General features: G+C 47.7%; 1 protein-coding gene across 1 annotated transcript in view; it reads left to right on the plus strand.

The window, feature by feature from the left end:
• Positions 1 to 2,679: 2,679 nt before the first annotated feature.
• Positions 2,680 to 13,471, plus strand: part of P4HA2 (prolyl 4-hydroxylase subunit alpha 2) — a 28,124-nt gene continuing 17,332 nt past the window's right edge. The window contains exons 1-4 of the mRNA XM_084268427.1: positions 2,680 to 2,760; positions 9,615 to 9,714; positions 11,536 to 11,632; positions 12,971 to 13,122. Of these exons, the coding sequence (XP_084124553.1) occupies positions 9,633 to 9,714; positions 11,536 to 11,632; positions 12,971 to 13,122 (331 nt within the window). The 5' untranslated portion in view covers positions 2,680 to 2,760; positions 9,615 to 9,632. The remainder of the gene's footprint in view (positions 2,761 to 9,614; positions 9,715 to 11,535; positions 11,633 to 12,970; positions 13,123 to 13,471) is intronic.

A 13,471-nucleotide genomic window follows, 5' to 3' on the forward strand; every position in this document is an offset into this window, starting at 1 on the left:
CAACACTTACTACAGTATTTAGAAACACTGGTCAAGGCTCACTGTGGTAATACATCAGATGGTCTATATACACTGTCAAAAGGACTGCACAACTGGCTGTTCACATGAGAAAAGACAGATTCCTGTGCTCCCTCTACAAACACATTTTTGTCCTTTCCACTAAAACAGAGGAGGGAAAAAAACCCCTGTTTCTCCATAAAAGCAGAAAGTAGGTTAAAAACAAAGGAGCATCAGAACTGAGCAAGGAATCTGGCTCTGAATCACATCATTGTCTCTGAAGATTAATGCTGTTTTTACACTCTAAAATGCATTCACCTCTTAACACCATCAGGGACTCACAGATCGCTTCTTCCATTGACAGTAATGCAATCTTTTCTAAATAAACGATGGAAATTAACTTCACCCAAATAAATGTTAATGTACAAAGTGTGTGTGCAACATACGGAGCTCTGTTAGGATGTTCTGGTGAGTGACAGTTGGACCCTTTTATCATGATTTACAATATTAGAAGTTGTTAAAAGCTTCAGTGAAATTGCACCCTTGTTAGATATTTATTTCCCTACTTTCCACTTTCTTTATGGATTTGGAATTGGTAAGTCATCTTCTCAAACCTTGCTTTTTCAGTCACCTTTTGCTCCATCTCTGTTCAGCAAATGGACTTTGTGATGGTGGAGTGAATCTGGCAAGCAAGAGGTAGCTTGTTCTTGGTGTCCTGTACGGACTGATTCGGTTTCTGACTCTGTCTAGATCGACGACATGTTATTTTTGGCTAAGGTAATGGTTATGATGATGGGCAATGATGATCGCTCTGAGCTGCGTGTGAATACTGGTTTGTGTGAGGGAAACTAATGTGAGTACATTAGATGTTCCTGGTGAGCTGGGGAAATGATCCTCCCTGGCTTTGTTTCAGCTCAGTCCATGCCTCAGCTGTTGAGTGTGTCCTCGCTGAGGGGCTGCCATGACGCCATGATCCGCAGCCGGCCATGCCTTGGTTGGGCCCAGCATGGAGCCCAGCTGTGTCTTCCCTGACCCCTCACACCCAGCTCGTAAGTTCCCATCCTGAGATATCTCTCTGATTCCCCTTTCAAACGTCATTTTCCTCTCCTTGTGAGGCCAACGGCTGCCTAAGGCTCACGGGGAGTGGTGGGCGATGGAGACACCCCAATGCCAACCTGCTCAGCGGCAGTGTGGGTGCTGCCAGAGCCGCAGGAACAGCGAGTGTACAGGGAAGGCGCTCAGATCCGAGCGGGCAGGTGTCAGAAAGCAACCAGAATGTACAGCGGGTGGTTAATTTCCCTGCGGAATCCGCTTTTAACCGGGACGCACGGCGTGTCCAGGGCGGGCCTGTCCCGACGGCCGCGCCTCAGGGCCCCGGGGTGAGCGCGGGCACGGGAGAGCGGCGGCTGCCGCGCCGCCACTCGCGGCATTACGGCAGGAGGGGCGGGCCGGGGGGCGAGGCTTCGAACGTGGCGGCGGCTCAATAGGAGCGGGGCCGGGGCGGCGGCGCGGCTAGAAGCGCCGGGGCGGTTCTAGAAGCGCGGCGAGACGGGCTGTGCGCTGCCGGTGAGCCGCGCCGGGGCTCGGGCGGGGAGGGTGCAGCCGGTGCCGAGGGGCGGTGGAGCGTCGGCGGGCCGTGCTCAGTGCCGCAGCTCCCTTGGGACTCGCGGTCACCTGGGGCTGGCGGGAGTGCCGCCTCCGGGGCCCGCTGCGAGGGGCGCGGGGGGAGCGGCGAGCCCTGCCCGGCAGCGGGGGTCAGACCGGGTGCGCGCTCGGGTGGGAGCTGATTGGAAGCGGGGGTCCGGCGTTGCGGTGCCGCGCTTAGGAGCTCGGCCGGCCCCCGGGGGGAGCCGCTCGGTGTCCGCGGGTCCCGGGCCGCTGCCTCGCAGCTGCGCCCGCAACTCGGCGCCTGGGACGGGATTAGGAAGCGGCCGCGGCCCCTGCGCCGCCTCCTCGCCGCTGGCCTCGGCCGGGGCAGCGCAGCTGAGAGCGGCGCCTCAGCGGGGCTGGCGGGCGCGTTAGCCGGCTTCTCCCAGGGCAGCCGAAGGGCAGAGTGCGTTTCCTTGCCCTTGGGCTTTAGGTGTGACGGGTGTTGCCACACAATTTGAGTCAGCTGCCCGTACCTGTGCTGCCAGCCCCGCTCCACAGCTCCGAGACGGGCCAAGCGGCGCCTCAGGCGTCAGGAAGGTGTTCAAAGCTTGTTCTGCTCCGGGATTAACCGAAGATTTGTTTAAAAACAACCGAAACCCGCGTGTCCTTGGTTTTATCCAGGCCCTGAGGTGTGTGGCTGGGCGGGTGGTGGGTGGCTGGTGCGGGGCTGTAGTCGCAGCCTTGGTGGAGCAGGGAGGCGCAGGGGAAGGCAGGCTGGTGTGAGAGCTGGAGGCACAGCCTGGGTATTACCCCAGGACTGTAGCTTGCCATGGCCTAGCCAGGATAAATGTGCTTTTGACCACACAGGAATAACTATTTCAAGCAGCAAGGAGTGTCCTTGTAACCTAGGAGAAAGAGGGTGTGTAAATAGAGACTGTGTTTGAAGCTGTCTGTGTGATGGCTGCTATTCCGAGCCAGGAATCACCCCTGTTCCTCAGCAGGATGTACCGAAGTTAGGCTTTCCCAGAAGAGGTTTATGTAACTAAACCCTTTCCCCCTTAATTTTATAGGTGCTCTGTGAGGGCGAGCTGAGCTGGAAGGTCCCTGTGGCTGTCTTTACCTGGCTAGTGCTTCGTCTTTCTAGCATTGAGGACCTGGGAAATAAGCCTGAAGGTATATTATAGATACATCTAGCAGCTGATAACTACCACTTATTTTACAGGCAGACAACAGCTGTAAAAGGCACTGCTGTGACACCAGCAGACAAGAATTTTGCTGTTTGCTTACGCCATAATTTCTTGAGATTAATATTTCTTAATGTAGCAATTCCCAGTGCAGGAAATATGAACCCAGAGTATTATTATGTATTTCAACGACATCAACAGCAGAGGGAGCACAATGTACCATTTAATACATGAAGTTTTTCATTGTAGGTTTAAGTCAGGAATCTGGTCTGTTTATAATTTCCATGCTGTGCATATAGGCATGCTTCCAAAGAAGCAAGCTGTAAACATGGATGTTTTTCCTATGACTAGTTCCAGTTTGTGTGTATGGCTTTCTATATGTCTGAGAAATGAGGATGTAGAGTATGGTAGAGGGCATGTTCTAGGTGATCTTAGAATAGGAACAACTCCTTTACCTCTGAGAAGGTCTGATTTTAATTGCTGATGTAGAAAGAAACAGTTCACTGTGTGTATACCATTTTTATATAATAAAACCCCTTCTGTCTTACCAGGAAGAGGTTTTTTTTAATGCTGTATGAGCATATGGAAGGTTAAGTACCACATACTAAAATTATGGGCTTTATGCAGTACAATACAGCTGAAATTCTAATGCTGGAAGCTCTAGTAGGAAAAAACCTGCATTCTTGCTGTCTTTGCTGATGGCAGGGGATTTAACCCTGGTCATTTCATGTGGGATGAGCTTGTAGATGCTGCAGAGTAAGATGCAGGCGGATTTGGCTGTGTCTTAGACTGGCATGAATTTTCCTGCCTGCTGGAGTGCAGAAGGAATGTTCTTTGCTATGGTATCAAAATAAAAACTTGGGAGCTAATGAAAATGCTTATAGCTTCTGGGGTGGTTATAGGGAGGGATAACACAAGCCATCCTCTGTCAGAGGGAATGCAGCTCTGCATGGATGCTCTGTATCCTTAATGCGTGCAAATGAACAGCTTTTCCTCCTTTTATTTTGGCTTGCCTGGAAAAGTACAAAGCAATCATGTATTATTTGCTAGGCAATTATAATGGCTTTCAGATGCACATTAAGCCCTTTGGCAAGGAAGGTAGTGATGTTGGCATAAGCTGTTTGAGCAGTAAATCCAACGTGCTCTGTAGGATGGGGCTGGGAAGCAGTGATTTGATGGTAAAGAGAGAAAACCTACTTGTGATGAGGCGCCTAATGTGGAAGGGGAGCGATGCCTGTGCTGCATCCCTGGGTGCAATTGAGAGCTCACTATTTTTTGGGGTGTAATTAAATCCATGCTGTGCTGGCAGTGTAATGAATGATCACGTGAGGGTCAAGATGTGGCTCCCTGGTCTGGTTGGGGCACAGACTGATGTTCAAATCTGAAGTTCTTTGTGTCAGTGGAGTGGTTGAATGTTGGAGCATCTGAGTTCATGTGGATAATGGGTTTTTGCCCTGAATTGTTTCAAAAGTCTTCAGCCCATGGAGAAGGCTTGCTTATTTAGGATAAAATCGGTCTGTTTTCTTACTGTTCAATTCCTTTTAAATAGTTTTGTGGCAGGTATAATGTGCTAGGTGTCTTCTGGCTATTGTCAGGTGGATCTGCAAGACTTGAAATACAGCTAGAAGCTGCTTGTCTTTTGTATGCTCCTCTTACAGAGGTATTGAGAGGCTCTTTTTGGCAACATCCTGAAGATCTGTTTACAATTCAGCCCACTTTATGGCTTTAGATAAGTGTGTAAGCAGTCCTGTGGGTTTTGTTGTCCTGTTTTCACTGAAACACAACTAGTCTTATCTACAGCCACTGGTACTGATAGCGAGTTGTTGCCTACTCTTCAGGGTCTGTCTGTGGGAGAAAAAAGGGATGAAGCCAGCTGCACAGTCAGTTCAGTGCTTCATGCTGTGTCTGAAAGCAATGAGACAGTGGGTGGAAGGCACTGGTGTTTGGAGAAGCCCCAAATAAACCTGTCTCATCCAAGAGTCCAACCTCAAATTGCTGTTTGAGGATGGACCATTCTTCAGAGACTGGCATGTGGGCCTCAACTGTAGATGGGCCAAGAACCCATCTGTGGCCTGAGGTGACTCTGAAGTGGTGATTTGCTTGTTAGATTTCACCATGATACTTTAAATTTAGATGCAATGGGGGGGCAGTTGTTCTAGCAGTGATTTTTCCAGGTGTCTTCAGCACAGCATAGGCAAGCACAGAAGGAGTCAAGCTGTAACCCTTATTGGTTGTTAGCTCCTACGTGGTTGCATTGTGGTGGTTCAGGAAAATGGTTTATTAATTGGGTTTTTGACAGTGTCCAGTTATGATGCTTTATTCCTTTGCAGCAAAATGTGGGTGTAGGTGTTTAAGAAGGGAGCACTAGGCCATCACCATTGATTGGAAGAAACTATCACTATATAGTCTGGGGGAATAAAAAAACAATCAAAAACCTTGAAGAAATAGACAACTAGGTCTGTTAGGAGCAATTAAAATTTGTCACGAAGGAAACATGTTGATGAGAACATCTGAAGGCTGAGGATACTGACAGTGTAGTGATTTCTGCTGCCATCTGTGCTGTGTAACATAGTCACAGAATGGTCTGGGTTGGAAGGGACCCTGAGGGTCATGGACATCCTGAAGCAGTGAGTTGGCAGTGTGCTGACTGGGGATGGTACACAGGTTGAAGTATCCCATGCTTAGTGCTCTTTACACTGTTGAGCTGTTATACCTGGTGTAGCTGATAGCCAGCTGCATTGCTGTCTTCAGTGTGAGCTGTCTCAGAATGCTTGTGAGGTAGTATTGGCTGAGTTGTGTGGACTGGAGACAAGTACAGACTTAGCCCCTGTCAGTGCATTTCTTTCTGATATTAACCCTGGAAGATGTGTTTTGGGTTTTTCCCCCCCTTCTAGTCATGGGAAAGAGATGTGACCTTGCCTGCAGTAGTTGGGAGGAGCTAAATCATACCCCAGTTCATACCTCCCTGCAGAAGTCTGATAGTGAAGGGAGAGCTATCATGCCTGGGTGGTGGGGTGGAAGAATACTGTGGGTGTTTTCTGGAGCTCATGTGATCCCAACGAGAGTCCACAGTAGAGCTGGAGTCATGTCCTGGCCTGATTTCCCTAACAGGCAATGATAAGGGGTGTGTCTGACTGTTAAATTACATGGACTGGTCTCATGTCAGTTCACTTAAATTCTTCTACGTAAAAAGTCTGTGCAGATTTGGAGCCTGGGTGAAGCATTTGCTTTTCTTAGTCCCTGTTTGTGGTTAGGCTGTCAGGCACTTGAAGAGCTGCTTCTGACTTGGTGTGCTCAGAAGAACAAAACCTTGTCTGGGAGTGAAAACTGTCAGGAGCAAGCAATCAGCAGTGAGATCTGCTATTTAATTAAAAAAAGCTGCAGAATGCAAATCAAGTCCCCTTAGCACCATTGTGATGCTTGCTGAGGCTCTTCTGTGGGGTGGGAAGGGGTTCAAGGTGTCCCTTGAACTTCAGCCTATGTGAGTGGATGTGCTGCCTCCTGTCTAAAGGCTCTGTGAGGGTCATGCTCCTGTTCTGTGGTGTACAAAGGAGACTGGAGCCTGTCAGTTGGATCAGAAGTGGGAGCCCTGAAGGGACTGGATGAGTAATAGGTATTTGTTTCCACTTCTGACCTGAAGAAAGTCTTCCCTTTGGCTTGTGTGGGAGCCGGCTTGAATCCCTCATGCCTAGATATGAAATTCAGAGTGGGTGAGAAACTGACAACAGGTATGCTGGTACCTTCTCTTTTATAGGTTAGGCCCATGCTTTTATCTTGAATTTTTTGAGAGACTTTATTTTTAAAGAATTCAGTCTAACTTGTGGAGAAAAATTCCATCCTGGTCTATTTTGTCTAGAACCTTTTTTCTTCCCCCTGCCAATGCTCTCTGAATTGTGACAGCACACTTTCCAGTGGGAGCAATGATTCATTGAGGTCTTGTGCTCCTATAGAAGTGTTTGTACAATATCCATTTGGTTGGCTTTTAGCTGTGCTGGCTGGGCACGTTTAAGGGAAGGAGCAAAGTGTTATTGTATGCAGAGAAGTTCAGCTCTATCAACATTGCTGGAGCAGGTCCTCACTCCAGCAAGAATTGTTTCACTGGTAAGGCAGTGGTGTGTGTGTGTGCTCATCTCCAAGGAGCATGGGACCTTAGAATGCCTGCCATGCTGGTGGCACCTGAGGTAGCCTGAGGAGCTGGGGCAGTGTACTTGAATTCCAGGGCTGTCCCACAGCCCTAGCTCAGGGCAGCATGAACTACCTGCTGTAGGTCAAGGCTGGACTGAGCCTGGTGGCTGTGCTCAAGCCTTCTCAATCTGTTGCACAGAAATGTAGCTATTCTCACTAAAATAGGAGATTCCAAATTCACCTGCCCAGCACAATGGGTTTGTCATTTGAAGATGCTGTTGGAAAAAAGCCAGGAAGGCAGGCAGTGTTTGTCCTACACAGCCTTCTCATCTGGCATTCCTATGCAACTAGGATAAATAAAACTCACTCAATGTTTGTCTCTATAACTGAGGTAGGAGGTGCTAATGTCTCTTACCCTGGCTGTTAGCAGATGGCTTAGCCATGGTGGGATGAGCATGCATACACATGTGTGTGCACACATGCTCGTGCCGTCCAAGAATGTGGTTATAATGTGATGTTCAGCCTCCTGCAGCCCATTATTTGTGCTGGTTTTCTGCGTAACAGCTGAGAAGAATGTGTACAAACAGTTGGGAAAGGCTGCAGCCAGGTGTCTGGCTTGTTCAAGCAAGAGCTGATTTCTCTATTTGCTGAGATTTCTGTTTATTGACTCAAGGACATCTGAGTGGGATGGCAAAGCTGTTAAAGATCTGCTATAAAGGCAAGCTGCTAGCTGTAGTAAGTGTTCTTCTTGGCAGATATCCTCAGCCATGAGCGAACATGGTGTGGGGAGGTGCAGGGCAGAGAATGCAGAGTTGTTTGAACTGGAAAATTCCCTTGTAATTGTTTAGCCAGGCTTTGTGTAGTGTGTCCAAAAAACCACTCCATGAAACGACAACAGACTATACAGATGGACAGCTGTGGCTTAATATATCCGAATTAATGTACTTCCCAACTGCTTTTGACTTGCCTTGTGTTCTGCTACATCACTTTGCTGTGGCTTTTAGTGTTGGCAGACCTCTGCATGGTCCTATTCATTCAGCTCTGCTGGGTTCTCGTGTTACCCATGTGCTAGTTGTGAGCTAACTGAAACGAGCAGCTTGGGAATACGTGGTGGTTTGCAGGGGGGTGAGAAACAGGAGAGAGAGGAGAAAGCTTATGGTGCTGTGAGAGGCTTTCCTGCTTACTCACACTTGCAGGCTGTTGTGGGAAATGGTTCTGACTCTCATGTAGTCTTTTAAAGCAGTCAAAAGAACAATGTGAAAGCAATCACCTTGGCATGTGATGCTGGCAGAGCTGCTTCTGATGTTCATAGTTGGTGTCTGTGTTCTGTCTGTGGCACTGGTGAGAGCTCAGCTGAGGGTGAAGGCGTCAATCAAGCTGTGGGCTTGCCAGCCCCAGAAGGAAAAGGGTGATACCTGCCTTTCACCTTCTGTCTCCTGTTGTGTGGGCAGACATGTGGAGCCCAAGAGAACAATATGCTGGAGTTATGTGTCTTTGATACTTTCCCGCTTGCTGCATTGCTTGAAACTTGTAGGATGCTCAATGTATTTTCCCTTCTCCTTTTCATCTTCCTTTCTCATCAGACTTCAGTGATTCCATTTTTCCCTGAATCGCAGCCTGTTTATTGTATTTGGAGTAAGAGCAGCTTGCAAGTGGCCACTTGTAGCCACCAGTTTACCCAGTTATGATGGGTAAGAGAAGAGACTGATTGATTGGTTCTTGGATTAAGAACCAAACACAGTTGTTGTGTTCCTCTTGAGATGGTGTTCCTGGCTACGTGTTTGAGCAGCACTGCTCATAGGGGAGGGCTGGCTGTGGTGGCTGCTCCTGCTTGGTGAACAGGCAGCTCTGGAGCGAGCTGTGGGCTGATCCAAGTACATGCAGACTCCTCATAAATTCCCTGGAAGAGGCAGTCCTGGCCATCAGATCTACCAGGAGAGTTACAGCTCCTGGGAGGCTCCCCAGTACTGACCTTGCATCCCTTACCCGGCACATCTGCATGCCTGCCCAGCCTGGCCTTCCCTTCGCTGCCCTCGGTGGGCTCTGCTGCTGGAAATGTACCTGCTCTCAGCCCCCATCCTGAGGGGTTGGGTCTCTAATCTCTCACAGCCTCTGACATAGAGAAGTCCTCTGGGCAGAGCCCAGAGGCTGATGTGCTGGGGTGAAGCCTCTTGTGTAAGCAGAGCTGGAAACTTCACTTTCAGCTTTTCCGACACGCGCTGCCACTTCCACGCTGCAGAAAGCTGTGTTTCTTTATTTGGCTTTCTCACTGTTTACATTTCTACACAGTTTTTTATATAACTGAGCTTTACAGCATCCCACAAGTCTGACCATTTAATTTAGACTTTTATTATTATTGGAGGATCACACAGCTTTCTATGGTCTCCTGTTTTCCAGCCATAGTTATGCATCAAGTGGAAGGCATTGAGCTCTGTCTCTGGACAAACGTTTTGCTCCCATTGCTTCTGCCGTGTGAGCCTTCCATGGGCTGCAGCGTCTTCCTTGGGGACCCCAGAACATACCAGACAGCATTTGAGATGGTTAACAGCATCTGTGGTTGAAGATGACCTCTTTTCAAGCCTTACTGATTAGACTTTGGTCTTTCAAGGATGCAGTGTATTTTCACAAGGGTGAAATGATTGAAGATGATGCCTTGGGTTTTTTCTTACAAGTTCAACAATCATATTTACCCCTCCTTTTCCTTTTCATTTGTTACAGGCTTGACCTGTCAGGAAGATGAAGCCCTGTCTGCAGTTGGTGTTCTTTACCTGTATTTTCTTGACCTGGCATGCAGAAGCAGAGTTCTTCACTTCCATAGGTATGGAAAGAACCAATGCATGATGTGGTGGTGTAGGTGACTGCCAAAGCTGTTCAAGTTTACAGATCATCAAAGAATGGCCTGAGTTGGAAGGGACCCCAAGGATCACAGAGCTCCAACCCCCTGCCACAGGCAGGACCACCAACCTCCAGACCTGGAGCTACACAAGGTTGCCCAGGGCCCCATCCAACCTGGCCTTGAACAACCCCAGGGATGGGGCACCCACCCCCTCTCTGGACAGCCACATGAAGCATATGGCCTATCAAACACTGCCTGCCTTAGGAAAAGCCACTCTCCTGCATCCCTGATGCTGGTCTGGCATCAGTGAGATTTGTTTGCAGCTGGGTAAATTGGCACATTGAACAACTTGATACAAGTTTCTTCAGGGATTGTCAGTAAAATAACAGTGCCTCTGAGTAGGAATTTTGCACCTGTTCTTCTCTTGAACACAACAGAAACCTGATGCTAAAAAGCTTAGTCCTAAATTTATGAACATAATTTAAGTGATAAATATGTGAGATTTTCTTGCCTGAAATCTTCTGTCTTCTCAAAAAGAGTTAGGTGTTGGCAGGAAAAAAATATCCCCTTTTTGTGTCTTCTGCAAAACCTGAGTAAATCCTGAAAATAGATTTATTTTTATGGCCATTTAGTTCTTGTGTTTTAATAACTGTGCTACACCCTGTGGTGGAGCAGGAAAAGAAGAGTTCTCTGCTGTGACTTGGTCTAATGTTTTCCTGTGGAGTGGTGAGGGGGATGTAGCCCCCTGAGGATAATAGAGTGTGGTTCACTGCTTCTGACTGCTCTGCAGGATGTGCTTTGAGCACAGGGGAGCTGTGATTCTGAACAGTAGAACTCAAAACTCCCTGTGGTTTATTCTGTACCACTGTAGAATGGCTCAGGCAGAGCAAGGCAGGGTGGTGCTTCACTACCAACCTCCAGCACGTGCTCCTGAGCTGGCTAAGCAGTAGTTAACTGTGTGTGTAGTATGTTATTCCCCTAAGATAAATAACTTCTGTACAAGTGTTACTGTGAAGGATCAGCCTTTTCTTCACACTTAACTATTCCTGAACCTTTCCAAACTCTGGGAAACACAGCCTGCTGACTTTTTTCTGCTTAATCATGCCTCATTAATAATTAGTTTGGAATGCTGAAACTACAGCTGTGGCTGCACTGTATAAATCTCATCCGGTCTCTTGGTGTTTGGTCTTTGAAAAGCCAAGTTTGTCATGGCAATCAGGGCTGACATGCTGGCACTTTCTGCTCACACTCATCAGGAGGGAGTGTATGTGTCAGTCTGTAACCATTAGTCTGAAATTCCTCTGTACTTAATGTTAGGTTGTGTGTTTCCACAGTTACCCATCTTGAAAAGCTGTAACTTCAAATGGTGCCAATAGCTAGGCTAATAATTTATTAGTGTGACCTAATTTGGATCCATATGCAGAACAGATGCCTTGGCAACTATTTGGGTCTCTTGTTGCTTTCACTCAATAGCTGTTTTAATGTCAAACCTTTCTTTTGATCATCTTGTGTGTAATTGTAATACTGAAAGTGGTTCAGAAGCAGTGAAAGGGTCACAGCAAACCTACATGAGATATTCAGGTTGGGACTTGAAAAGCCCCTTGATGCATTTGAATGTCAGCCCTGGCTGTGTCATAGCTCTTGTGGCTGACACAGGCTTTGAACTGCACACCCTTCATGTCTCTGTTCTTTGTGGGGGTTTTAATAGCCCTAGAGCACCTAAGGTCGGTCTTCTCTGCTCTAGGAAATGGTTACATCTCTATTTCTAGGTCTGGTTAATGTTTGCTCTTTCTCTGTTCTTAGGTCAAATGACAGACCTGATTTATGCAGAGAAAGACTTGGTGCAGTCCTTAAAGGAGTACATCCGGGCAGAGGAGGACAAGCTCGCTCACATTAAAAGGTAGGGGGAGATGTTTCCTTAATGGTGACAGAGACTAATCTGGTGTCTTGAGTTACATCATGCCTTTCTGCCACCACTCTCTGCTGCTGGGTCTTGTCAGTGTTTCCTCAGTAGATAATCATGGTAGTGACTTGGCTGTAATTTATTCCTGTAAATCTGCAGAGAGGGGCCCTGCTTCACCTGTCATTCAGACTTTGGATGTTGAGAAAGTGTCTGATGGGCTCTTCTCACTTTCCCCTCTGCTTGTACCATTGAAGTTACACTGTGGAGAAGGCTGGAGCCTTCTCTGTGTGAGTTGAACACCTCTGAGCGCTGGTGCTCTGCTGATGCTGTGTCCCAGCTGTGTGGATGGGAGTGGGCACTGACTCCCCACCTCCCTTCCCGAGTTGCCTTTGCTCTTTGGGATCATAGAATCACCTGGGTTGGAAGAGACCCTTGAGTCCAACCACAGCCTAACCCTGCCCAGTCCACCTCTAGATCATGTCCTTAAGGACTTCATCTACACACCTTTTAAATCCCTCCAGGGATGGGGTTAACTTTCCTCTGCTTCCTCTTCAGCCAGTGACCTGGGTACAGCACCTCTCAGACATTATCCCGATCACTTGAAAGGCTCCTGCTGACAACAGACAGTGTCTGTGTCCCTTGGACTGTTGATACTTACCCAACAGAGCAGTATCTGATGGGGCTGATGCTGTGAGGTCCAGGCTCAGGGGGGTTGTGTGCCTGTAAATGGAGCTGTGTTTTGCAAAGTGTTTCTGAACTCCAGGCCCTGTGTGGCAGTCTGACCAGCCTTTGGGGTGTAGGGTGGGTGTGGGGCTGTGGAGCAGTGAAATGCTAGGAGCTCATTATATACACAAATGTTCACTTCTTGCAGAGCTGCTCTATTGAGGAGAAGCAGTCTCCTCTTCAAGTATTGTTAAAGAGAATGTCAATTCAATCTCTGTGTAAACTGGTCCTTTTCAAATCACAAGACTTCTTAATAGACTGACAGATGCAGGTGCTTTCGTAATATGTTACATGTCAGTTCACTTGTATTTTGGTGCATTTGTAAGCAAGAGTATTCTTCTGCTGTGTCAGTATTTGAGCCCTTGTACCTTGCTAGTCTGAGGTATAGGCTTTCTAGCAGAGAGACTGAATTCTGTCCTTTAAATATGGTAACACTTCAGTATTGTAACTTAACTCAGTTGTACTTCACTTCATCCTTGTGAAGTTGAAGCTTGAAAGCTGGTTACAATGGCAAAAGCAGTAATAAATTGATTGTAGCTGTGTAGTTAGGGTGACTTAAGGAGGAAGATGTGCATTCATAAGTTGTTCTCAGACGTGTGCCTCTCATTCCAGCTGGGCTGAGAAAATGGATGTCTTAACAAGCAAATCAGCCTCTGATCCAGAAGGGTATCTGGCACACCCTGTGAATGCATACAAGCTGGTGAAGCGTTTAAATACTGACTGGCTGGAGTTGGAAAACTTGGTCCTTCAGGATACAACAAATGGTGAGGAGTTGTGGGGCAGAAGGTATGGGTGGGAGGTGGTCTCACTGCAGAGTTCCTTGTCTTCTGGAAAGCTGCAAGCTTAGCTGTGCCTTAAATATTGCCAGATTTGTTTGAAGCTTAAATTTAATTGACTTAATTGGACTGACTGGGTTTAGTGGTTGCCCATGTAAATGAAACCTGCCACTGGAACACATCTGTCAACTCAAAGCTGTTGCCTACCTTAGGCTGTTACGTGTCACTTGGGTTCTGCTGTGTGGGGTGAAGGGAAGAACGGGATGTCCTAAGGCACAGCTGTGTTGGCAACTGCTGCCTTATGCCTAGTCTGAGCTTTATGTTCCTTTTTCTGTAG

The sequence above is a fragment of the Gallinula chloropus genome (genome assembly GCF_964237585.1).
Source record: "Gallinula chloropus genome assembly, chromosome: 10".
Taxonomy (NCBI): domain Eukaryota; kingdom Metazoa; phylum Chordata; class Aves; order Gruiformes; family Rallidae; genus Gallinula; species Gallinula chloropus.